The sequence below is a fragment of the Ambystoma mexicanum genome, chromosome 7q (genome assembly GCF_040938575.1).
Source record: "Ambystoma mexicanum isolate Mex_15411 chromosome 7q, UKY_AmexF1_1, whole genome shotgun sequence".
Classification (NCBI taxonomy): domain Eukaryota; kingdom Metazoa; phylum Chordata; class Amphibia; order Caudata; family Ambystomatidae; genus Ambystoma; species Ambystoma mexicanum.
Window position 1 is genome coordinate 952,423,642 of NC_090941.1, and position 26,856 is coordinate 952,450,497.

The following is a 26,856-nucleotide window of genomic DNA, read 5'->3' on the forward strand; positions in this document are numbered from 1 at the left end:
CATAACCTAATATGAAATACAATTGAGCATCACAGTGGATTGGGATTAAATTCCTATAATGTTGTAATGTTTTGAAGTCCGTCAAGTTGGTTCTGTTTGTAGATATGTACATATGTTTGTTTGAGTCGAAAATACATTTGCTTGATTTAGACCATATAAAAATGCTCTTTTTTCAGCTTGATGTTGCGGTCGGCAAAGCAAAGTCTACGGTTTCAAAGCAAATTAAGAAAACAAGGGTAAATGGCTTGTATAGGGCTATTTGGAGGGAGGTTCAAAACACTCAGCTATAATACCCCTTCTTTCACCGTAAGCCATTTTTTGATAGACTGAGGTAAACGTTCCCATACAGACAAAATGGCCGGAGTTACTTTTGCTTTAAAAGCTGGATTACTGTGAGTAAAGAATAAAAACAGAGCCTCCTTTGGATAGCTCTCATCCGGTGGCTAAACGCTTCCACTTTCATGGCGAGTCTCTCATTTACTAAAACCATGTACTTTTTGGGTGCAAATAAATAGGCCAGATAGGTGATAGAAGGAACCTGAGGTACATTATTCCCATTAGTTTTTCCTCTTCCTGCTTCCCCCTCCCACTCGTCCAGTCTACCTCTGCACTTGGCTTCCCCTGACACTCCCCCAAACCTGCACTTGCCCTTGTGGGCCCCCTCCCCCTGCACTAGCCTGGCTGGACCTGCGCCCCTTCAACACTTCCAGCCCCTTACCTTGCACTTAGCACGTGGACCTTCCTTCCCCTGCAGTCTCTGCATTCCCCTGGTTCTGCCCACCTGGCCTCCCCGGGACTCACTTATCCCATGGACCCTTCTGCCCTGACATGCATGTCCCTCCCTCTCTTCTCCCCCGCACTTCTTGTTACTGCACTTTCACAAATCGAATGCCACAAGGCCTAGTAGGACCATTTTTGTTTTTCGTCATGCCTGCCCTCCCTCTTGTCTTGTTGCACCTTGAAACACATTGTGTATAGTGTGCATTATAAATACCCAATACAATAAAAGAAACACAAATGAATAGTCCATGTAAAACTCCTAAACTTAGAGAGGGAGTTAAAAGCCAGAATACTGGATTTATTTGGATTTATGATCAGACAGGTTTCAGTTAAATAACGTGGTGTCCGTTCTAGCCTACGCTGCAACGCAACCGGTGTCACATCCAAAAGTAGAAGGTCATCAGCGCAGGCTAGCCATCCAACTTCTAAAGTCCCACGTCTCGGTGGAAGAAGCGAAGCATGTGTGTATGTCAGGAGAAGATCTGAAATATATAAATTAAATAAACGGGGCACACATATGCACCCTGATGTAAACCTGCCCCGGCTGGTACTTTCCTCGAAAGTGACCCCGGTAAGTTAAGTCTGACATCCAAACTATTGCTTGTGTCTTTTACATTATGGCACAGAGAAGTAACTTTACCTAAATTACAATATAACGGGAATGGCCTTGCATGACCTTTCATCCTGGAGGCAATTATTAAAAACTGGAAGTCGCAGTACATTGATAAACATTGATCAACCAACCACTAAAGTTATAATAAAATTTTAGTAACACATGTGTCATCAGGTTGGGTTAATAACAGGAGCTGCAAAGGGAACTAGCATTGCAAATGGAACCATAGAGTTGGCGCTTCAAACCAGACCTCTTGTTGCACAGTTGTTATAGAGCGTATGCTTGCACTCTTTTTTGCCACATTTTACATTTACCAAAAATGGACAGTTAGATGGATTTAACCTTGTTCTTTTCTTTGAGACAATATTCCCCTTTACAGTTATGGCTTTCTATTGTGCGCCTAAAGAGTGTCGAAAAACCTTGGAGGCACTTTTCGCAAGCTGTATGTGGAGCTATTTTACATGGGATAGGGAGATTACATTGCGGTAGAATTAGTCAAATTCGAATTGGTCGAATTTTTTTTAGATGTGGTGGGTGGGTAATCGTGATAATAAAGAAACAGGTAGATTGGGGGGCCTCTGTCGGGTCCCCCCTGCATATATTTGTGGCCAAATGTAAAAAATAAGAAAAACAAATTAGACGAAATCGACAAAAAAAAACTCGACCAAATCACATAGAACCTTTTACACTAGGTGTACTGCAGGTGGGATTGCGTCTTGCACAAAAAGGATCCGCTTGATAGTTTTAAGTGAAATACTCCCTGAAGATGCAGTCCCGCACACAACGACTTTCTGTGAAATGCTGTTCCTCTGCAGTGGTACATAGTCTCTGAGGATCAGAGAATGTATGGCAGTAGGCAAGACCCCAGCTTCTACAGAGGAAGAAAATGTACATTTATGCTGACATTACTGTAAGAGTGGGGGTATTACCCAAATTGACCTTTTACAGTTGACCTTTTGTCCTAATTGACCTAATAATAGTGGTCCTAATTGACCTTCTGCACAATTGACCTTTACCTTTATTTTAGTTTTTTATATATGTGTGGGGTGGGTTTGGGATAATAAATAATATAAGGGGATTGGGTAAGGAGATGCGGGGGGTTTTGGATTGGGTGAAGGGTTGCGGGGGGTTTCCCACGCATATATGTCCTAATTGACCTTTTAAATTCTGTCAATTCTCCCGCGATCAATTGTGAAAAGGTCAATTCGTATGCATCCAGAGTGGGAATGGCACTCGTTCACTTGCCTTTAGTGGGTGGCATGTGACAAACAAAGCCACCATGAGAGGATTACAATGTGAACATGTTTCTGCAACACCCAGCATGTGCTTAAGATGGCGGTGGCCACCTGATAACTTACTGGCAACCATGCCTTTAAGAGTGCAGGGATTGATGCAGGGACAGCAGATGGGAAGGAAGAGCAAGAGGCACTGAGATCCATCGGCCTCTCTTAACACCAGTGCTCTTCTGAATGACATGTACTTGGTTTCCATGAAGAGGGGGTAGATAAAGGGAGATCGGGAATGTGGAAAGTTCTGTTTGGGGGAATCCTCCATGCAAGGTGTTTTCCTGATTTTTCAAACATTTCAGGAAGACAACCTCAGGTGTTTCGATGTCTAACAGGAGAAACACTATGGATAAAATAGCTGGGACAAGGGCAGGATTTTTTTTGTGACTAAAATGGTAAGGAAGTGTGAACGAATAAACACGTATTCCCATGTTGACTGAAGAAATGTACAGTGACCTGTGCAGAGACATTTTGACAGCAATTCTTGTGTGGTATACATGTTACCTACAGGCTCCATGCTGAGAACAGGTACAATAGGGTCATACAAAAATGTTAACTGATCTTCCAAAGGTATCCTGTGGGTACAGGCTAACTACAGTCATTGGGTCTGTAGGGAGACAGGCACGGTGCATTTCTGCATGTGTGGCAGTCTCTGTCCTATAAGCAGGATCAGTGTTGTCCTGTGAGTGACCATCACACACTCTTTTTAATGTCTGCTCTGTATGAAGCTGATCCTAAGACTTGAAAGACCCAATTTATCAAGGTGGGGAATGAATGGTCTTGTGAGGTTCAGCCTTGTGTGGAGGAAATGCAGGGCAGTGTTTTCGGGACTCATCTGAATGATGTATGTAAACCGACCTGTCTGCAGTTTACTTACGCTGAACACCCAAACTGGGTTCAGAAACTGATTGTTCGAAAGGGTCTACCCCGGGTTTCGGTAAAAGCAATGTTGACTTCAAGTGTAACATGGATTGGAATGGCACCTAGAAAAATGTCTGACTGCAGACTAATTTGGAGCCTCAACCACCCTGTTATCACTGTATATTGAATAGAGTAATGATTAACATACTCCTTCCCTTGCAACGATGAGGCATCTGGCGTCGATGAAGAGTCTCTCGGCGTTGATGGCGTCGACGACTCAGTCCTCCAAGGGACTTTTCCTCGACTCAAGGGATCCTTAGACCGCTCTCGAGGAGTTTTGCCTGCCAGGCCCGAAGGCACACAGGACTTATGCTTATCGAGTCTTCTGACCGGAGCATGGCTTTTGACAGTACTCGAGGGGGTCAAGGCCGCATTCTCGAACACCTTCATCATTTTAAGCCTAAACTCTTCCCACTCAGCTGGTGAGGCAGTTTTAGTTGGGCATATGACCCGTTCCGGAAAGGTACTCAAAGACGTCAAAGATGGGGACCTAGGGTGCCATTTCTGCGAATTTCTAGACGATGACGAATGGCGTGAACCACTTTGTGAACGGGATCGCTTATTTTTCTTACGGCGAGGAGAAACAGTTCTCGACTCATCATGTCTTTTCAACAGAGTCAATGGGGATTTATGGGTCCTACCTGACGCAAGTTTCCCTCTGTGCTCTCTCAGCGCTTTCAACGTCATGGACAGGCAGTCCTCACACTCCGATGAAGAATGAGTGGATCCCAGACACCACAAGCATATTCTGTGGGGGTCCGTAACGGACATCTTCAAACCGTAGTCACTGCATTTTTAGTAGAAGTGGCTCTGTCTGTCCTGCTTATCAGCGTAGGCATGCTCTGTATACCGCTGACATCTGCTGCTACACACGCTGGCTATTGTTCGCGGTCTTACAATTCCTTCCACGGAGGCTCTGCAGGTCTGGGTCAGAAAGGGCAAGGTCGCTTCTCTCCTTGTCACCCTTTCGATTCTCGCCACCTTTCTCCTCATCTTGAACTGCCGTGTTTGGATAGCTGTCTTGTCGTGCCGTCTGCCTTGCTCGTAGTGTGATCTTGTGCTCCATCTTTTATCCCTGTGGGGAAGGTAAAGGGCCGTCAGGTGTGTGCGATTCTGATAAATCGCCTGACTTTGCCTGACCCTTGTGTTGGGACATGTCAGGCAAAAGGGCTCTCGTGTTAGTCCATTGTCTTTCATGGTGTGCGAAAGTGTTTTTGTCAGAAAAGAAGAGGGGGGAGTAGTGTTTCTGAGTATCCTATGTGGTAGGATGAGGAAAAGGTGTTATAGGGAGGGGGATCCCGCATCTCACTCGTCGGTGTCCCACTTCCACTCCCTGTGGACCCCCCATCCAGGTGATCCTCCCTCACTGGTCCACCCCCGGGAACTGGATCCAATAGCGATAGCCGTGTCCTGGCCACCTGGATGACAGATCCTCGGGGACCAGTCAGGGAGACACCTTCAGGTTTCTCACACAATGTTATTGTCATTGTCATGCATTGGTTACATCACTAATTCTTTTTTTTAATCCTTCCACTCACCATGCTTCCTTCATCCTAGTCCCAATAAAAGTCCTTCACCTTCATTATAGCCCAGTGTTAATCCTTCCCCTTCATCATAGTCCTTCTCCTTCATCAAAATCTTTGGTCATAGTCTCCATTACTTTGGGCCTTCATCACAGTTCTGCTTCTACATGAAGGTTGTTCAGCTTAACCCTTCTCCCCATCATAGTCCATCGTGGCATTCCTTCTTTTTCAACACAGTTCTTCAGTCTAGCCCCTCCCCTTCATCGTAATCCTTACTTTTTTTCCTTGTTCTTCTCCTTCACCATAGTGCTTTTTCTATGTAATAATCAGTTGTCATAGTCTTTCATCATTGTTCTCCCCCTTTGTACTGGTCCTATTTTTTCACCATAGTCCTTCATCACAGTCCTTCTTGTCTTTACCCTTTGTCATAGTCTGATAACCTAGGCCTTATCCTTCATCATAGTTATTCATCATAGCCAGTCATACTCCACAGTAGACCTTTGTTGTAGTCCTTCTCCTTCGTCATAGTCCTTCATCAAAACCTTAATCATAGTCCTTCTCCTTAATCATAGTCCTCCATGATGGTCCTTCACCCTAGTCCTTCTCCATCATAGTCCTCCATCCTTGTCCTTAATCATACTGCGTAATCATAGTCCCTGGTTATAGCCCACTTTATAGCCAAAACATTGCCGAAGAGAGGAGAGAGAAGAAGAAGGGTGTTGAGCAGCAGCATATTGGCATGGTAACTGGCAGTGTTAAAGGTGTGCCTTGTCTAAAAAACAGGTTGCTATTTGTGTCCTTCGGCTCACCATTCATTAGTCTTGTCCATCCTACTCCTTTACCTTCATCATAGTTCTTCTATTTCGTCACAGTCCTTCATCAGTGTTTTTCTCTTCAATCATATGCCTTTGTTCTACTCCTTCTCCTTCGTCAAATTCCTTCATCCTATTCATTCTTTTTCATTACAGGTCTTCATCGTAGCCCTTCTCCTTCATCATAGTCCTTCGCCTGCCTCGTAATTCTTCTCCTTCATCATAGTCTTTCATCATAGTGCTTATCCTCCATCGTAGGCCTTTCTTCTAGTCCTTAGCCTTCACCATAGTCCTTCATCCTCTTTTTTCTTTTTCATCTCAGTCCTTCATCCTAGCCCTTTCAATCATAGTCCTTCAGCATTGTCCTTCGCCTTCATCATAGTCCTTCATCATTGCCCTTCTCCTTTGTAGTGTTCCTTTTTCTTCATCAAAGTCCTTAGCCATAGCTCTTTTTTCCATCCTAATCCTTCATCTGTGTCTTTGTCCTTTGCCATAGTTTGTCGTCCTAGATCTCCTTTTTCCTCATAATTCTTTACAATAGTGCTTCATCATAATCCTCTTCCTTAATTGTAATCCACCATCCAATTCCTTCTTCATCCTAGTCGTTCTGCTACATCACAGTCCTTCATCACAGTCCTTCTCGGTTTCAGGGTACTTTTTCATACTCATCCTTCATCATGGTCCTTTATCCTAGTCCTTCAACCTAGTCCTCCATCCTAATCCTTCTGCTTGGTCATAGTTCTTCATTGTAGTCCTTTTCCTTTGACCTGGTCCCTTTCCAACATCATAGTCCATCATATTCCTTCCCCTTTGTCACAGTCCTTCATCCAAGGCCTTCTCCTTCATAAAGTCTTAGTCGTAGTGCTTGTCCATCATAGTCCAATGAAATCCGTCATCATAGACCTTCTTCATCATAGTACTTTTCCTTTGTCATAGTTCTTTGTCATAGTCTTTCTCCCCTGGCATAGTTTATTCCCCAGTCCTTCTTCATAGAGCTTCACCCTAGTATTTCCCCTTTATCTTAGTTCTTTGTCCTTGTCATCTTTTATCCTAGTCCTTCATCCTAGCCCTTTTTTATAGTCCTTTGTCTTAGCTCTTCTTCTTCATCATAGTGCCTCATAATAGCCTTAAGCATAAACCTGTGTCATAGTCTTTCCTTAAAGTCCCAATCTTTCATCATTGTGCATTGGAATAGGCCTTCTACTTCATCATAGTCTGTCGCACAGCCCTATATCAAAATCCTTCTTCTTCAGCATAGTCCTTCGGCCCAATACTTCTCCATCATACTCCTTCATCCCAGTTCTTCTCTTTCATGATAGTCCTTCATCATAGTCCTTCTTCATCATGGCCCTTTGACATATTCCTTTTCCAAAATGCTTCTACTTCATCATAGTCCTTTGTCAGAGTTCCTATCTTTCATAAACATTTTGAGTGCCTAAAAGTGCCAGGGAAATGGGAGAAATGAAGGTGTTTCACACTGGCCACAACAGTTACTGTGTGCCCTGGGGGTGCCTGACTATGCATAGTTAATTGAAGGCTTAAATGTCACATTCAGCAGCACCTGTTGCACAAGAGAAATGTGTTCAGATATTACAATCGGAGGAAGAGAAAGTTCACACCACTGCCTCTGGAGCAGAAGAGGCAGAGGTGAAATGCAGGTGTCACTTGGAAGGTGGTTATTGGGGGTCTCTTCTCCCCTAGTGTTCACATACAGATGGACTGTTTCAATGTCCTACTTCTCCCACATTTGAAGTCTATTTTTTCTACCTCTCTCTCAACTAAATCTTATTCACTTGAGTATATCTCTCTCAACTAAAGTCTCATTTTCTACCTCACTTTCAATTAAAACACATTTTTATGTTCTGTCTCCCGCAACTTCTCTAGCAACTTCCTGCCCGGACTATAGAAGTTATCACAAATGTAAATAGTGCATGCCAAATGTATAGCATTTTAGCCCAAACTCGCATGATCCTCTTTTCCTGAATGCTGAATACAATTTGGGGATTCTTAACTGAACTGAATCAGCCACATTTTTGGAGATTCAGTAATTGGCTGGCAGAGATTGTCTGGGTTTGGTGGGCCCTGTACTTCAGGGTCTAATGGAAAAAGAAGAGGAGATGATGGCTGATTTGATATTTGTTTTATTGGCTATTGGTAGACCTATGGTAGCAAAAGCAGGGCATGAACAAAGCACAATAAACAGAGAAGATTTGCATATTTTAGCAAGACTATAATTAACCCAATGCAATGTGCACAGCCTAGGTTTCAGATGAAATGAAGGGCATTGCAGAATGTTGGTTAAAATCAAGAAACTGGTATGCCATTCGCGCCCGGGGAGGGGTGATTGGCGAATCAGGTGGCTGGAACATCAGACGAGAATACACATTCTGCTTCCAGCCACCTGAGGTCCCTCCAAGGGTGGTACCATTTATTTTCCTTTTATTAATGTGCAGAGGCATAAACCCAGGGGTGCGAAAGCCTCGCTGTGGGGGCAGAGATGACCTTTAATGTCCCACAGCCCTCGCCGAGGCCCGAGCTACCTGCGTGCAGGCTGGCGAGCCATTAAAGGCCATGTCTGCCCCTCACAGCGGGGGAGAGAGCTATACTGAAGGAACTTGAAGCTGAAGAGAGATTTTCAGGTTCATAGTCTAGCTGCACCAGTACCTAGACGTCCCTGTATGTGGAAGCCGTCTTCTGAATCGTTCCTAGTTTTGTTTTACCTTTTTTCCTCACCAGCTAAGACCTAGTGTGAGAAATGAATTGAATGTGATTCCTCATTTCTATTTCATAAGCACAGTAGCCTCTTTTATTGTCCTTCCTCTGTGTGTGTCTCTTAAATAAGGATAAAATAACAGCAACTGTTGCTTTAATGGAATTGGCTTGAAAAAATCAACAATGTCAATTTTCTGTCCTTGTGACTGCTGGAGATCTCGAGCATAAAAAAAAAATCATATCCAGTCAATGTTTTGTCACAAAAATCACCTGTACCATAATACTGCCAAAACCTCCCCAGCAATATTCTTGATGTATCACAATATCAAATGATATAAACTGCCCCACCCTACTGCCTGTAGCTTTCCTAAAATTCCAAAGACTGGAGTTAGGAAAGTAAATAAACCCAGTATTAGGATATGTGCGGCTGATTGGCCAATTCCTTTAATGTCGGTATAATGGCAAGAAGATATTAGGACAGGGCTTGCCAAATCTGCTAGCCCACTCGCATTGGCAAAGAGATTTTTTGAAAGGCGAGTACCATTTGCAGAGTCCTCGACCTTGCTGGCGAGTATGGGGATGTTTGAAACCTTTTTTTTATATTTACTGAAAACAAACTTTGTTTGCAGTAAATGACAAATAAAGGTTTCACTGTGCATGGCTAGAATATGAAGTGTGCTTTTGGTGACAAGCAGCGTGTTATAGAAACCAGAGGTAAATATTTTGTTACCTGTTACCATGGAGTGAGGGAATTTCTCTTCGGTTGAACATGTAAATTAAGGAGCTCGCCCTGAGGTCTAGTAGGATTTTAAAGAATTTGTGAGGCCTAAAGGAGCATGTTATGAAAATGGCGATAGCATTCGCCCAGGCCCAGAATTATCAAGGACAGTTGTGTGGTGGAAAGCAAGGTGAGAATATCCATTTTAGCCAGAAGTTCAGGGTGGGCTACTTCTTTTGTGGTGGGACCAGGCTTGATTCGCCCATTCTTTCCCCATCTGAAACGGCATGGCAGGCTGTTAAAGGATGGTCTGAGGATTGCCAGAGCAATGGAAGTGGTCATTTAAAAACCTGTCAGCATCAAACCTTCTGTTTTTTAATGTCATGCCAACGAGGATGGGTATGCCCAACCATAGGTCTCAAGCCTGCTGGGCCCAGAAACCCACTACACGTTACTGTGGGATGGGTGACATTATGGCACTTTGCATGTGGTGGCAAAGTCCTGGGTGAAGGTTCAGGCAGAACATTTGGTTGCACACATTCTGATTCTTTAGTATCAGAGTTTGCAAGCAAAAGCTCAGAAATTCATCATGACTGTAAGGGTAGGAGAATGTATTTGCTGCTACTGTGCGTTTCTGGCACATTCTTTTGCGATTTTGACTTATAGTGATAGTTTCGACTACAAAAGTTTTGAATGCAAAAGTTTAGACAAAAAATGCATCGAGAAAATGCCTTTTTTTATGGGGGTCCCCAACCCCCATTTTTTACCCCTTAACACCCATTTTAGTTTTTAAAAAAAACTTTACCTGCAATTTTTTTTTTCTCAATGCATTCTTTTTCGAAACGTTTGCATTCAAAACTATAGTTTTCGAAACAATGACTGGCGATTTTTCTTGCAGATTCATAATTCGTGTTCCTGGTCATTACACCTTGTGATGAAATAAAGAGAACCATAATAGTGACCAAAAAATAAAGAATGCACGTAGATTGATCTCCTATTGACAACATATAAAAATATTGATCTACTATTGCTTTTAGTGACAATAAATCCAATAAAGGTAAACATATTTCAGTTCTCTTCAATGTTTACATTCATTACTTTTACACTCTTTGGCCTCATTACAAATACAGAGGAGCGCCAGAAAGTGGTGGTAAAATTCCTGCCACTTTACCATCACATTAATGCACTGCTGTCAGTAGCATACCGAGTGGGGAGGCATGGGGGCAAGCCCCCGCCTGGTTCTTTTAAGAGCCAGACCAGGACATTTGTCAGTGGGACACCTATGTAATGTGGTTTGCTTCCAAGGCATTGCTATAAATAAAGTATCGTTTAAGCACATGAAATACAAAGCGAAACCTTAATAAATATCTATTTCAACTAAACCTGGTAAAATGTACTCAGTTGCTTAAATTGTCCAAATCCCGGTTTCACTATTTAACCAAAGGGTGTGATCCTGGACGAATCGTTTAATCACACTGTGTCTTATCTGCTGCTCTGTAAGTGATTCCGATTCACTTCATAGCTTATGTTACTATATCATGCTATTATTTAAAAAAAAGCCTAATGACGTTAGAGTTGCTCCATATGTAATAATAGTGCAATTTAGGACTTTTGCACCGCAAAGTTATCTGCCACTTGGCTTACTTATGGCAACTTATTCTAAAGTCACTTCCATGGTGCCTCCAAATATCAAAGACTGATGATGCTCCTTGCCATGTCCTTTTCTGTGAAATCACTTCTGATGGTGCAATCCATATGCAAATGAGGAGGGCCTGGGTACAGAGATGGGTTTCCTGTATCTGTAATGGGCCTGCAGTTTTTTTGTTTGTTATGTGTTAAAATGCTATCTGCCACTAAAGTTACCAAAAAAGTAGACTGGGGTAGAGGTCGGCGGTTTGGGGACACAAATGAGACCGTATGGAATTGCGTGCAGTGCATTTGGGGGTAAAAGTAGCATGAGTTTTTTGCGGCTTGCCTCCTCCCCCTACTCTTCCAATGCTGGATACTCCCCTGACTGCCGTGCTATGCGTTTTGGCAGTACGGAGGTGGATGTAGCTACAGCTTAAAGCTAAAGTTAGAAACTCCTTCCTGTCAAAAATCTTCAGATTTAATGTGCAGAATTACCGGTCACAGAAAATCCACAAATAAATCCCCCTGGGTTCCACCACTTGTAATGCTGTGGTGAATCCAAGGTGCGATGATGGCATGTGTGCGCAACAGCAATGTTCGCCGTCGCGCATTCGCAAAGAAAATAAAGTGGGAGTATTCGGGCTCGCTAGTGCACGCCGGGAACCCGAAGCGTCAAGACCTGTGTCCCATGTCTCCTTCCAGGTACAGTGTGGGGCAAGGCCTGAGTATGGGGCTCCTGTTGGCAAATCTGCAATATCACACAAGGGACCAGGTGGGGTAACAGTAATCCAATTTGGAGCTGAATAAGCAAGTTTACCGCCAAACTCATAATGAGGCTCTATGTGGACCTTCTTCATTTTGGTCTCAATATTTTGAGCGCTCAGCTCAGTTTGAGTGTGCTGCACTGCACAGTGTATTGCTAAGGGTGTGTTGTCCAAGAACTGGGGAGAACGGGTTTTAGTACGTGTGGCTTAAATATCAGTGAGAATTGCTTTTCAAAATAGACGCTCGATAAAGCAAATATATTTTTATTCTAAACACTGCAATGTCGAAATGGCATGAAGGACAACTGAGTAAATTTTCAAACGAAACATTGCATTTCAGGGCGACCTACGTGTGTTGCTTTGAATGAACGTGGAGACTCGCCCCGCCCACCGTACTGCACTCGTTTTTCCAACGCCAGCTGCCTGTAAACAGCACACTCGACGAGTTGCCTCATCCCGTGGATTTTTCCTAAAAACATGTCATCGGATTGACTGTCGCTTTCCTCTCCCTGGAGTTTATCAGAAACCGCAGCTGCGTCCCTACCGGAAACAGAGCCGACATTTGCTTTAGAAGGCAAATCTACAACTTCCTGCCCAGGAAACTGGAGGATAGCTTTGTTTACGGAGGAAAAATAATACATTTGTGTCCCATCAGGACACCTACTACGACTGCAGCTTTCCCGTGTCATGGTGCTGTAAATATCCAGTGTTATTATTCAGTAAAATAGCGAAAGCCTAGTCAGGTCTGCTAGGAGTCGAACTCATGTTGTCTTGCATGCCACATACAGACCTAGCTGGCAGCTATCTTTCCCCCCTCTGGACATTTGCTGCTTCTTTCTTTCTCACTTTCCCTATGACTCACTTTTCTCTCTACCCCCTTTTAGTCTCCTTACCCTCCCCTGCTCTCTCCACCTCTCCAGCATACTTGCCAACATGATCCATTCCAATCTGTAGTTTCTTACCCAGTCCTGGGTTTTTTCTTTGTATTCTGGGAATTTTAGTCCTTTTTTTTATAATGGGAAAGTGGAACTAGAAATCCCAGAAAGAAAAAACCCAGGACTAGACAGATTGGAATTGGCCATGTTGGCAAGCATGCTCTGGCTCACTATCCTAATGTCTCCCTCCCGCCCCCCCCCCTCAAAGCTTCCTCTTAATTCCCTCTCCTAATCTTCCTTTTACTTTGAACACCTCTCCCATGTCCATTTCTTTCTTCTCTTTCAATTGCTCGTGCCCAGTGGGCGTTAGATAAGGAGGATAGAAAGAGGGATGCGAGCGAGGAGTTGGGCCGATATATGCTGAAAGGAGGGGGGAGTGAAATCATAGAGGGAAAGGGGTGCCAATGGTGTGTCCTTGCTGATCATGGGACACACGCCACTGCCTTCTCTGGAAAGATGAGGGAAGTAGAGAACAAAGCAGACTCGGTGTGAGAGGCTGCCATGGTAGTGGTGTCATTGGCGGGAATCTAGGTTTTGGTGATAGCCATTGGCCAGAATTTGGAGCAATAGGACTAGGGACCTCCCTCCCCCAGATACCGTACCCCTTCACACGCTTACATGGTCCCCTGGCCCCACAACTTCCTCCTTCGTGGCAGCTGGGGAATCCTTCCGGCAGGGTATGCAGTCTTCTCTAGGCAGCTTTTCCTGGGCAGTCTCCGGCATCCAAGTGGGTTAATTGTTGTGAATGATTCCTTCAGCCTCTTGCTGTTCTTAGCATGTTGCTTACTCACTGCCTAAGAGCAGTCACACTCACTGTCATGGTGTAGCTGAAGTGTTTGGTCCCACCTCGCTCTCCACCCCACAGTTATCCCTGCTAATTCTGGGCCTGTGGGAATGCTCTGGCTGTCTTCTTAATAATTATGTCTGCAAGACAGCCTTGCCATGTAAGCCTCAAATTATCAACTCGGAGTCAAATACTCCTCATTAAGAAACACTGCAGACCATCCTTGAGACACCACCGGTTTTTACTGTTATCACCTTTTTAATGGGGGCCTAACTAGCCAAAGTCTCCACTGGAAATGGAGGTGGGGACAACATAGGTTGACATTATACTCAGAGACTCGACCATTGTTGCTGTTGTGCCCAACAATGTGTCATTTTAATGAAGAGGTGATCTGCTTGCATGTGTTCCGAATTGTCCAAACCATGAATGTCTTAAAGTGAAAAGCAGTGATATAAATAGCAAGAGTGATAAGAAGGTAGAGAAAGAGAACAAGGAAAGAGAAGAGAAACAGGGCAAGGAGAGCGATGGTGAGAGAGTGTGAAAGCACGAGAGAGAGGTGCGAGAGGAGGCACCAACCTCCTTTTCTCCGATCATGTCCTCTTACACGAAATGCTCCCAGCTGATATCCTTGCCATCATAATAGTGGACCTCAAGCGCTGCAATGTCTCTAAGACACGCCAGCTCCAACTTGACTTCATTCTCTCCAACAACTCACTCGTCAACCTACATAACCTTCCAAATCACACTAAAGGCTACTTTCTCGATTTCATATTTCTCTCTTCCACCCTGGTCTCCTCTGATACCACAAATGAACCCTTCTCTTCTGACCACTCTCTTTCATTCACTTACCCATCTCGTTTCCTTCCCACTGCCCCATCCACACCCCTCATCTATCACTGAATGTAAATTCGAGCCGATTCCATGCTCCCCAAACCCGACCAGTTTAACATCTCGCTCCAAGCTCACTCTCCATTACTTGCTCACTTAATTGAATTTGCCTTTAATGAATTCAACTGTCTACCCTTCCAATGATTACTACCTACCTACTCATTCACCCCCTCCTGCCCACATCCTTAACCAGAGATCTCCTCAGCTATTCGGCTTCTGAGGACAACAAGGCCTAGCTGCTTACGCCATTGGGTGCAAAGACTGATCCCATACTCTTCTTGCTGCCTACAAGAGCTCTCTACTGACCCCGACCACTGTACTTGATACAGCCAAATCTTCCTAATATACTAATCTTGTTTCCTGTTTCTGCTCATATCGTCACAAACCCTCCATGAACCTCCAAGCTATGCTTTCTCCCCTAGGAACTGCTGCATTTCCTCCTCTCTCCCTGACAATGGCTTTGCCACCTACTTCTCCAGTAAAATCCCCAAAATACAGGACACATTGTCCACCCGCCTATCTCTTCCATCCCTTCTCTCCTTCTCTACTCCTCCCATCTTATCCACAATCTTCTCTGAATCCCACTTCTCCCACTCCTCCCCTCACTAAACCTCTACCCATCTTTGGCTCTGCAACACATGCTGCGCTCCAATGGAACCCTTTGCACCACAAATTGTTAAGGAAATGGAACCTGTCACCTTCGCGCACGGCAATGCCTTATTCAACCTACCCCTCTCACCTGGTATTTTCCCAGTCTGCTACAAATCGCCCACAGGCATACCTCTCTTAAAGAATGCACCTGCACCAACAGCTCTTCAATCTACAGATGTATTTATTTATTTATTGGTCACTTGTTAGGCGCTTATACAATTAGCAAAACTGTTTCAAAGCACCAACAGGGTGGGGACAGGGGAAGATAGACAATGAATTACAACAAAGATAAATAAATGAAGACAGTATAAACAAATCAGAAGAATGATAGGGAGGGGGAGAGAAACCTACTATGCCTTGGGAGTGTTAAGAACATGCAAGTGCAGAGGGGGTAGGGGTAAGGGATAGGTGCTGTGGTGGTCATGGAAAAGTGCTCAGGGTGAAGTGCTAAGAGGAGAAAAAATACAGATCTGCCTCTATTATTCCTACCACTCTAAAATCCTCAAGAGGGTTGTCTTCTACCACAGAGTCAACTATCTCAGGGTAAACTCATTTGCAGAGCCCCTCCAATCCAGATTCCTATCCAAGCACTCTCCCGAGACTGCACACATCCATGTTGCCAATTCTCGTACCGCTACTGCACTTTCAGCTCGCATCCATCCTCATCCTTTTAGAACTTTCAGCTTCAAACTATTCCCCTACTTGGCTTCAGGGAAGCCATACTCTATATGACGTCCTCCTATCTCTCTACCCGGCCCTTATTTATCTCATCGACTCCAGCCCTTCCTCCCCAACAACACTTCCTATAGATGTTCCTCAAGGATCAGTCCTATGCCCACTCCTCTTCACCCCATACATCCATTCCCTTGGTATACCCATTTACTCCTTTGGCTGTAACTATAATCTCTTTACTGACAATTCTCAGATATTATTCACATTAACCCCATCAAGTCCTTCAGTCTCCGAACACATAAGCAAATGCCTAGCACCTGCCACTGGATGGCTCTATGCCTCTATGCTGCCCAATGATAAACTCTTCAGAAATAGAAGCCATCTTTCTCCCTGTCAACAACACCAGCCCCACTCTTCCCTCTCCTATCCTTTCCCCCCATGACCTCCTCACCCGCTTCCCAATGGCTCGCAATCATGTGGTTCTATTTGATAGAGACCTGAAACTCGACTAGTTCATCATGCCACTGCCATCAAAACCAAGCTGAAGCCCCTAAGCATTAAAATAATCTGCCCACGCCCCATGCACCACTCAACTAAAAATCTTATTGCTACACTCGCACTCAGCAAACTGACTACTGCACAGACCTACTTCTTGGCCTATCCCTTTGCTCCCCTTATTAAAGTCTTAAACTTTGTGACATGCACTCTTTTCAACTACCCAGATCCTTCCCCACCGCTACCTACTGTTACCATGCTGGTGGCTTGCCTCACAAATTTGCTCTCTCTTTAAATTCCTGACACTCATCTATAAACCAATCTATGGTCTTGCCACCTACTACCTCACTAAATGCATCTCAATGTACTCTTCCCCACCCGTGTCAGACCACCACCCCCACATATCGCCCCACAAACACCTGTGTATAGGCGCGTTATAAATGCTATATCATATCATATACCCCTTTCTCTCCTTTTCATTATTTGCCCCACTCCCCTCCTATTTGCCCACACTATTTGCTCTCCCTCTGGCCATCAAAGCCATCTAATCAGTGGAACACTTCAGATCGAGGCTCAAGATCCACCAGCAATGACAGGAGCACCCGCCCAAATACCCTCACACCCTTCAAACCAAACTATCCAACAAACCAACCTCTCCTGCATTGTGCCCTCAGACTACTCTATATAATTTCGAATTATGTAAATACTGGCACAAGGCTCTCAAATTGTGCTTCAGTCATTTCCCATGGTATACGTTCCTAATCATATCCCGTCAACACCTGCTAAACGTCATACAATCCATCAATGCTCTTAGCAAGTCTAGTAAAGGCACCTTATTTTAGGACTGCCTCTGCTCTCTATTATTGATAACTTGGTAATTTCTGTTCTTAAATAAATACAAATACACAATAAACCAACTGCATCCCATTGTCTGTAAATAAACTCATTTGGGAAGTCCTTGCTCCAAAACACTCTCTGCAACAAACTCAACCTGAAGTCAGTCTGATGCATAATTGGCCAGTTCTATAGTGTGATGTGATTATCTTCCCAACACATTCATCGGTCCAATAGTGTATAGTGAACATTTCACCTCCACACACCATTAGGAACATCTAGTGGCTGCATTTCTTGGTATGTTTCCTTAACGCCTTATTCCTTTTTTGTCCACTATCTCCATATCAACATCTATAACGGGTATGAGTCATCTTCTCTCAGCTGTAATGTGCCTGCTCCAGCGGCCTTCATATATTAGGCCTACTCTCCACCAGCCCATGATTGGAAGCACTTTGTTAGCCCCCATAAGTACTAGTTTGCATTGTGACAATCCATCCTTTACTTTGTAAAAGCAGTTATTGTTCTCCGTCCTCATAGGAATTCTTACCTCAGTCTCTTCATGACGCTATTAAGATCCTTTTTAACCTCAGACAATAATCCTTGATAAGTAATTCCGTTACCCACTCTCTCCTGCACATTGGCAAACCATAGATCAGCCATGACTTCTGGTTCTGCAAATTAAATTCTGGATGAATGATCTATCAAGCCATTAACCCTACCGGGCACCCCTGACTATTACTTGATGCATTCTTATCTCACCAGACCTTAAGATACACAGTGGACAGACACCACATGAACGTCCAGTAATGCAGAGAGCACCAAAAACATGCCAACACGTGCATCCATATACCTGAATATTTTTTTATTAGCATTTATCAACACATAGGAAGCAAACTCAGCAGGTACCTCAAAGTCATCTTACACTTAGCTTAAAATAGCCCTAATAACATATTCATGCAAGTCTAGTTGGAGACATCCTCACAACGAGAACATAATGATGCAATGTTGGTTCATAACAAATATCTATTTTATGCCTCTCAAAAGCATACATCCATGCCTGCATTTGTCCGCCCAAACATTTAACTTTTTTAATAACTCAACAGGGCTGTTCTGCCAGCATACCACTTGAGTTTAGAGGAAAACTCCATTAGGCCTAGAAATAAATGTACTTGCTCTTTGGTAAGAGGCTATTAAGGGTTCACGTGAGCCCGAACATAGTCAGACGTAGGCTTTCACCCCATCATTAGTTGTGCAGTGCCCTAAATAAGACTCCTGATGGACATTCATTTGTCATTTCTCCATTCTTACTGTTTAAACCAACTTGTGCAAAAATACATGTACCAGTCTCATGGTCATCTCACAATTGGGCCATGATATAATTTCATCGTGGAAGCATATCATGCAATGAATCTGTTCATTATGTAAGGAACTCATGGTGGCAACAGTAAAGACAGATAAGTGATCACAGTTCAAGGGTGTTTATTAAACTGCAAAGGTAGGTTGGAAAAACGCCTAATCTAAACCTAAATCCAAGATGGGAGCAAGCTTCGACCATCAAGCAATAATAAGGCAGTCCTAGTGGTGTCTTGTCAAATAAAAGGGCCTATACTCAGAAAAACCTATTACCAATCCTTAGGCTAAATACAAAAGAAGTGTTGGATAATGTTCCTTAGAAAGAAGGACGTGTTCACAAATAATAAGTCAGGATGTGCTAGTCAGGGTTTTGAGCATAGGACACGGTAGGATTATGGAGCACAGCACACGCCCGAGCTTTCCCAGCATGAGCCAACAGTTCAGCTCTCAGCAGTCAGGGCCTTCGATGGTTAAGTCTCTTTTCTACAGAAATACTCTTGCCTCCGAGCACCTAATGGGTTTAAAAATAATAAACAAAGGTTTCTTTCTGCTTGTACATTGGGTGATGCCTTTTCACCTTTGGATCCCCCTCTTCCGGGCTCAGACCCTTCTCGAATGTTAGCTTCCCTTCGTCAGGGTTCACTATGGTTTTCAACACAATTTCGTCTGTAACATTCACAAATCCTAATGTCTATTTAAACAGTTCACCGTGGACATCCTTCTGCGAGGTTCACTCTTGTCATCACACTGTATATCGGGACTTTAGACTTTGCCCCCTTTGTATTGGCATCCCACCTTTGGGTTCACTCTTTCCAACTTTGTCATTCACACATTTTCTCAATCAGTTCTTATCATGCCTTTTGGTAACGGTAGTTTCAACAATCAGGTAATCGGCCATGAGATTCCTGAGTGTCGGACTCCTCTGTTTCTGGTTTTCCCCATTTTGGTATCAACAGTTCTTTGTCCTTTCACAGTTCAATTATCAGTTTGCTACTTTTCGCTCAACACAGTTCGGTTTCTTATCGGCTCTCCCCTCAACTCACTGGCTGTGATGAATCGCTTGGCTTTTCTTCTCTCTGTAGTCAAGGTTGGTACCACGGAGACAAGCGTCACTCTCCGGCTTGGTTATTAGCGCAGGAGGGCCCTGTGCACCGTTGACATCTGCTGCAACACACGTTGGCTACTGTTCACAGTCTTACGATTCCTTCTGCAGAGATTTCACAGGCTTTGGTCGGAAAGGGCAAGATCGCGTCTCTCCTTGTCACCCTCTCCGTTTGTGCCGTCGTGCTCTACCTCTTGAATTGCCGTGCTGAATTAGCTCTCTCGTCCTGCAGTCTGCCTTGCTCATATTGTGCTCTCGTGCTCCACCTTTTATCCCTGTGGGGAAGGTAAAGGGCCATCAAGTGTGCGTGGTTATTGTCAATTGCCTGACTATGCCTAACTCGTGTATTAGGACATGTCAGGTAAACGGCTCTGGAGTTAGTCTGTTTTCTGTTACGGTGTAAAAAAGTGTTCATGTTGGAAAGGGGGTGGGAGTAGAGCTTCCAAATATCCTACCGGGTAGGATGGGGAAATGGTGTTACAAGGAAGGGGGCACTTCCACTCCCCACCCCTCATCTAGGTGATCCTGCCCCACTGGTCTACCCCCGGGAACTGGATCCGATAGCGATGGGCGTGTCCTGACCTCCTGGATGACAGATCCCCGTCGACTAGTAAATGAGACACATTCAGGTTTCTCACAGTAAGGCCTCAGTAACTGCCCAGTAGCTTGGAAAGCCATTTCTTCTGCTCCTCAAATTTGAAGCTTTGGTTTTACGGCACCGCTATCCCAGAAACCGCCTGTCTCAGCCATTTCCCCATCTCCCCATCTACAGCTTTTTCTCACTGAGCACAGTTTGGGGGCAAACCAACACAAAGCCCATGTTAACAGTCAGCCTTCAATGATATAGTAGTGGGCATGAATCATTGGACTCCCTTTTCTAGTTGTGCCGCTACACCATCACTGACAACAACCTAGCCAATGAAACTAAGGAGGGACCAGGCATGCCCAAACCTGGACTGGCTATAGAAATTAAGGAAGGACCACCCAGCCTCAGCAGAAGATACAGAGGTCTGTTATGATGTTGTGCAAGCCTGTCATGGAAAACTGTGTTAACCTTACAGTGTACATTGTGCATCCTTCAATTGAAGGGGAAGTTGGAGACAATGCTGTTGGTGGCAGATGTGGAAATCTACAATGAATAAAAAACACGTGTCAAATTCCTCCTGCTTTTTGGTAGTTGGTCTCACATGGTAAATTACAAAGCAGCTCAGATCTCATTTATCCTGTGGTTATTTTTCTGCTTAATGTCTAATTTGGTCTTCACTTTAACATAGACCATAATTTTTGCTTATAGACAGACATTGTCATTACAATAAAGGTCCAGCGGTAAAAGTTGAAATGACAGACTGATACATTTTGGACACTATTGACAGACCTTGTATCACTTTAATATATAACTGCCCAGCTTTAGTAGCAGGATGATTCGGAGGAAAGATCTGAAAAACCTAACTACTGTGTAACCAGCAACTGGACGAAAAGAACTCTGAAATCCCCCACTGCAAGAAAAGTTAGTCTTGGTTCAAAACTACTGTACACCTTGGTCCCACCAACCCAGATTTGAAAGAAACATTGAAGAAACAACTGAAACAGAAACTACTGGAAAGATCCCTATACTACGAGTGAAATTATCAGGTGTTTATACGTTGATCCGAGTCCAACCTCTCATAGCCAATTTGCATTGCTTCATGTTCTTTAATTGTAATTTTATGCCCATCTTTTGCAATAGTAGTGCCAGCAACGGAGACTTAAATTTATGTGACTAACTTTTTGCTCCGCCTGCCTCTGTATCTCCCATTACCTTTCTTGGAATTTTTGGCTTCCCATTTTTCGCAGTAACTTTCCCTTGAGTTTCCAGAAATAAGTCAATTAGCATGCTAGAGCTCTATAACAACATAAAATTATTATAGGCCATCAGCACACAGCTACATATTGATATGAAAAAGCAATCTAGCAGATGCCATTTGATAGGAGAGAATCTGCTACACATTCAGGATTAGATGGCCTTAAATCATCTCTGCCTCAATACGTGTAATTATGGGTGTGCGCAATCCATGGGCCATGCTGCCTGATTGGTTGTCTCCTCTGAGGCACATTCCGGAGCCTAAACATGGTTCCTGAAAACTGGGTGTGGTCTTTGATCTGTGATTTCATCTCGGCAGATCGCAGGTGTAACTGATTTGGGCTTCCACCACTCGCAACTCAGAGGGATCCTGCCCATTCTTCAACCTAACCTCAGGATCTTCCTTGGTATGTGCAGTAGTTATGCTCAGGCTCGGCTACTGCAACAGTGACTAGGGTAGCCTCTCGGCTAAGACTCCCTCAAAAATAAAAAAGCACAGCCTGTATTAACGAAAACCAAGTGTGCTCCCGCAAATAACCTGATCTCAGGTCAAGTCCATGGACTCATGCACAGTATGTTTGTATGCTTTAATACAACCACAGATGGGTAAGGATTACAAAAGGTAGCTGTGTATGGTGCTACTTGGATTTGCCGGCATCTACTACTACTATTTTACTTCTGCTACTACTTGAATCTAGTTTTTTAGTTTTCCGTTTAGTATTAGTTCCACCATTAGGAGCTTTGCTGTTACTATTAGCAGTCATACTGCCACTGCTAGTAATGCTACTATCAGTAAGACAAGGGCAGCTACTACTGGGAGCTGCACTACTACTAACTGGCTCTACCCATCAGACCTCCTAATATTATTAGTACCATTTCAGTGTAGGAAGAGGAAGTCAGTAGCAGTAATAGTCATGTTAGGTAGGGGCATCTAGTGTTGGGAGTAAAAGAACAAATAGCAGAAATGACATTACTAGTAATATTTGCCAACATAGTAGTAATATTAATAGCAGCAGTGGTGTTGGAGGTGGTGGTAGTAGTAGTAGTAGTGGTGGTGGTGGTAGTAGCAGAAGAACTAAAGCTAGTAGCAAATCTAGTAACAGATAAGTAGATGTAGTAGTGTCTTAAGTAGTAATAGTAGTAGGGGCAGGAAGGGCGAGGCAGCGACTGGGATTTGCTTCTGCGGTTCAAGGGAAATAGGAGGGGAAAGTGAGTGTCCTTTGACGGCGCATCAGAGGAGTGACTGTCAGCTTTCTTAGCCCTTGCTGTCTCCTGCCCATACTTAAAATGTCAAATATGGCAAAGGTATTCTGCATCCCTTATTGACATGTAGGCAGCTGGTCCTGCAGAAACACTAACAGTTATGTTTGCAAAAAACAGTTCATTTAAAAATTCAGATTATTTTTCTCACCCATGTCTTCCTCTTAAAAAGAAAGATTTCCCAGCATGGTAAACTGACATCAGAATCTCACCTTAAGAAAAATCTTTGTTTTGCCAATTTGCCAGTCATCGTCCCTTCCTAGCACAGCTTCAGCTATACGCTGGCAAGTACCTCGCAGGTCCCCCTGAAGAAAAAAGGACATTTTAAATAATTAAGCACAGCCATTGATGTCAAAAGAGCCACATCATGCATCACATATAGTTGAGCTTAATTGACCCAGCCCAAAAGCCATGCTGGGTATTGTGGGCCCTGAAGACAGAGTTAACAGGTGAGAGCAGGTTTACAGGTCTAAAAGGCCTACAATGGCCCAAGGGTGGAACCTATAAAGTTATTATAACCTGTGATGCTCTCAGTAATATATATGGTGTGTATTGTAGTGTGGTGGTCACCGCCATATAGTTAAGTTGGGTATCAAGTCCCATAGGAAACCCGAAAAATGAATTGCTATTAACATTTGACTCGTACGCACAAGCGCACAAGGCAAACCCTCCCATCCAGCAGCACCTTGTCTAGTAAGCCACTAGAACCACAAGGCACACCTGCGGCGCTACTATTGCATTGCCCTAAGACCATATACACCTCGCAAAAGTGTCTGCTCCGATGCAACCACACGGAACACCATGCACCTGTGTGCACCCGCCCTAGACGAATGTGACACACCGCATCAGTTCTGGACACCCACACACAAGAGCCGCAACCCCATTTCTATCTATCATCCCTACCCTCTGCCTCATCCTCCCACTTTACAGTGCTTCACTCCGCCAAACCATGACTAACGGCACCCACAAATCCAGCCTGCACACTGCCACTCCAAGCCTCCCACCAACTACGCCCATCTACAACGCAGTGTATTCATCTTCCTTAAGACAGGCCTGGCCTGGCTACACTGCCCCAGACACCATCCTTTGCCCTGCCCCACACCATTCCTTCCCAACTTTCCAGCATTCCCTACTGCACCTCAACCCCACAGCCTTACCCTGCCACTACTGGGCAGACTACGCCACACTCATCTTTCCACCAGAACCTCACATAAGTTAATCCAAGCCAGACCTCCCACTACAGCAAAAAGAAAACAATAGACTCTCAGCGCGCACCCACCACCAACACCCCCTCATCAAAAACCTACACTCCTCTCCTGTAATTCTTACTACTAGTACCATACCCCGCGTGACTCGGGAGATCTCTGACACCAACTCCCAATGGTCCAGCAACTCCAATGAAACCCCGCAAAACTCACCCAACACCGCAGCGACCCTAACCCCCTCTCGGACTCACACAACATTGACATTTAACTCACCCAAACCTAGTCAGCCTCTCCTAGGAGCCCTACTTAATGTCAGATCCCTTGGAGCACATGCATTAGACATACATGATTGCATACTAGAAGCTAAACTTGATTTTCTAGTAATCACCGAAACATGGCTGCATACTGCTTCAGGCCCACAGATTGCACTAGCCAGCCTGTCAGAATACACTCTCCTCAGAGCGGACCGCTCAGATGCAATAGGTGGAGTAGCTATAATCCACAAAACTACCCTAAAATTTAGAGAATGTAAAATGGAATCACCTTCTGGCTACGAAGCCCTCGCTCTTAAATTAGCCATCAGTCCCAAGGCAACAATCAACTTCCTAATAGTATACAGAGCACCGAGTGCCTTCTAATAACCCAGATATAGGGCCTCATTACATGGATGGTGGTAGGGATTTACCGGTACCGGTAAAATACCGGTACCGGTAAATCCCTACCGCCTTACTACGAGGTCCCTTTGCGGGTTGGGGCATTTAACGCCTGCTTTTTGCAGGCGTTAAAATCCAACCCGCTAAGGGACCTCGGAGCTAATTACGGCACCGCAAAATTGCGGTGCCGTAATTAGCGCCTTCCCCATTCCCATAGAGCCCTATGGGGCAGAAATGGGAATGGGGAAGGGCAATGGCGGAAGGGGGATTTACCGCCCCTCCAACCTTGGAATGGGGCGGTAAATCCCCTTTCCGCCAAGGCGGTGCCGGTATTTTACCGGCATGAGCCATGGCGCTAATAGCGCCATGGCTCACCGCCTACCGTGTAATGAGGCCCATAGACTTTCCGCTACTCATTACGCCTTTGCTCAAACCCAAAACCAAGTATATCCTCCTAGGAGACCTTAACCTAGGTTACAACAACCCCATGGACAGCAAAGCAACAGCCTGTGACACGGCATTCTGTGAGATGCAATTCTCCCAAATAGTGAACTCCCCTACCCACTCTAAAGGTAGAATCCTCGACTGGATACTCACATTGAAATACTGCAGTAACATTAGTAGACATCCTGAAAATGCAATGGACTGACCATTAATTAAATTTAACATAAATTCAGACACAGACCCAATAGCCAAATCATGTAACCGAGTTCCCATCCAGGTTAGAAAGGCGCACAAACTCACCCCGAGAACTTAAACACATTACTCAACAACTTGCTAAATGCCAAACCTCTAGTCAGCAGCAGCACAGAGACAGTTGCGACTCATTTCCACCAATGTCTTAAAACTGCAATAGACGAAGTAGCCCCTCTTACAACCAAATTGTCCAAGCCCAAACACAGCTCCCCCTGGTTCAATGATGAACTCAGAGCTCAGAAGGCAAAAAAGAGCCCTAGAACATTTATCCAGAAAAAATAATTCTTCCGAACTCTGCATCAAACTACAACAACTATCCAAACAGTACAAATCGGGCGTATATTCCCATAAAGCCGAATCGCTCATTAATCGCATCTCCATAGCCACATCTAATACAAAAGAATTATTCACCATCATTAGAGAACTTGTGGTACCACTATCCAGGATGCTCTATCCTCCAAAGTGAACACACTCCAAAGCAAAATAGCCTCGCAAAAAAAGCTCCTTGAGCTTACAACTACTCCACCTCACCCTCTAGACACCACTACAAGACCTGATATTCCCGATTTCCATTTCGCACAAGTCACTGAGGACCAGGTCCTCAAAACAATAGCCTCTCTCAAGCCATCCAACTGTAAAGGAGACAGTTTCCCAGCTAAAATAGTCAAAGGCTGCGCCACGACTATAGCACCTACTATTACCAAATTTGTTATTATTATTATTATTATTATTGTAAACGAGTCTTTCAAATCTAGTGAAATACTAGCATCCATTAAAGGAGCTTGGGTAATGCCCCTACTCAAAAAGCCCTCACTAGACCCAACAATCCCTACGAACTACAGGCCCATAACCACTGTGCCATTTCTCCTCAAAATTATCGACAAAATAGCATAAACCCAAGTCCAAACCCACCTAGAACAGAATCATCTGTTAGGAGACATACAATCTGGATTCCGCCCTAGTCATAGTACCGAGACTGCCCTCCTAGACCTAAAAAACCAGATGGACTCTATTAGGGAATCCGGTAACTTGGGCATACTACTACTCCTTGACCTCTCCGCGGCATTCGACTTAGTCGACCATGACAAGTTATGCCAAACCCTTGCAACCAACTTCCACTTCTCCAAAAAAGCCACCACCTGGATAAAGTCATTCCTATCCGACCACACATCTAGAGTCATCCCAGGGGAAGAAGCAGCTGACCCCATCCTTGTACCTCTAGGAGTACCGCAAGAATCTTGCCTCTCCCCCACGCTTTACAACGCCTACACGAAACTACTCTTCGCAGCACTTGATGCCATGGGAGTAATTTATACCAACTTTGCTGACGACACACAAATTCTTATCCCCATCAAAGGCAACCTCGAACATGACACAGAGTGCATAAATAAAGTCTACTGCCTCATCCATATCTGGATGGCCAACAATAGTCTGTGCCTTAATGGAGAAAAAACGGAGATCCTCCTAGTCGGCACACCAGCGAGACTAAGGAAACTCCACCCGAACTACTCCTTCATAGTGATAGATGGCACCTCATGTCTCACAAAGCCAAAACCTTAGAGTATCCCTTGCTTCCAATCTCACCATGAACAACCATATTAGTGTGCTTGCCTCCTCCACGGCTTACACTGCCTAACTCATCACACCACTGAAAACTGTCTGACTCTCCACAGAGCCCTCATCCTAACAAAAATTGATTACTGCAATGTTCTATTACTAGGCACCTCAAA

The 26,856-nt window shown here is 44.3% G+C and overlaps 1 protein-coding gene across 6 annotated transcripts in view; it reads right to left on the reverse strand.

Moving 5' to 3' along the window:
• Positions 1-26,856, reverse strand: part of MYO7A (myosin VIIA) — a 1,239,317-nt gene that overhangs the window by 356,770 nt on the left and 855,691 nt on the right. For all 6 annotated transcript variants that reach the window (XM_069640000.1, XM_069639997.1, XM_069640001.1 and 3 more), the window contains one exon: positions 22,785-22,877. In XM_069640000.1, coding sequence (XP_069496101.1) covers positions 22,785-22,877 — 93 coding nt within the window. The remainder of the gene's footprint in view (positions 1-22,784; positions 22,878-26,856) is intronic.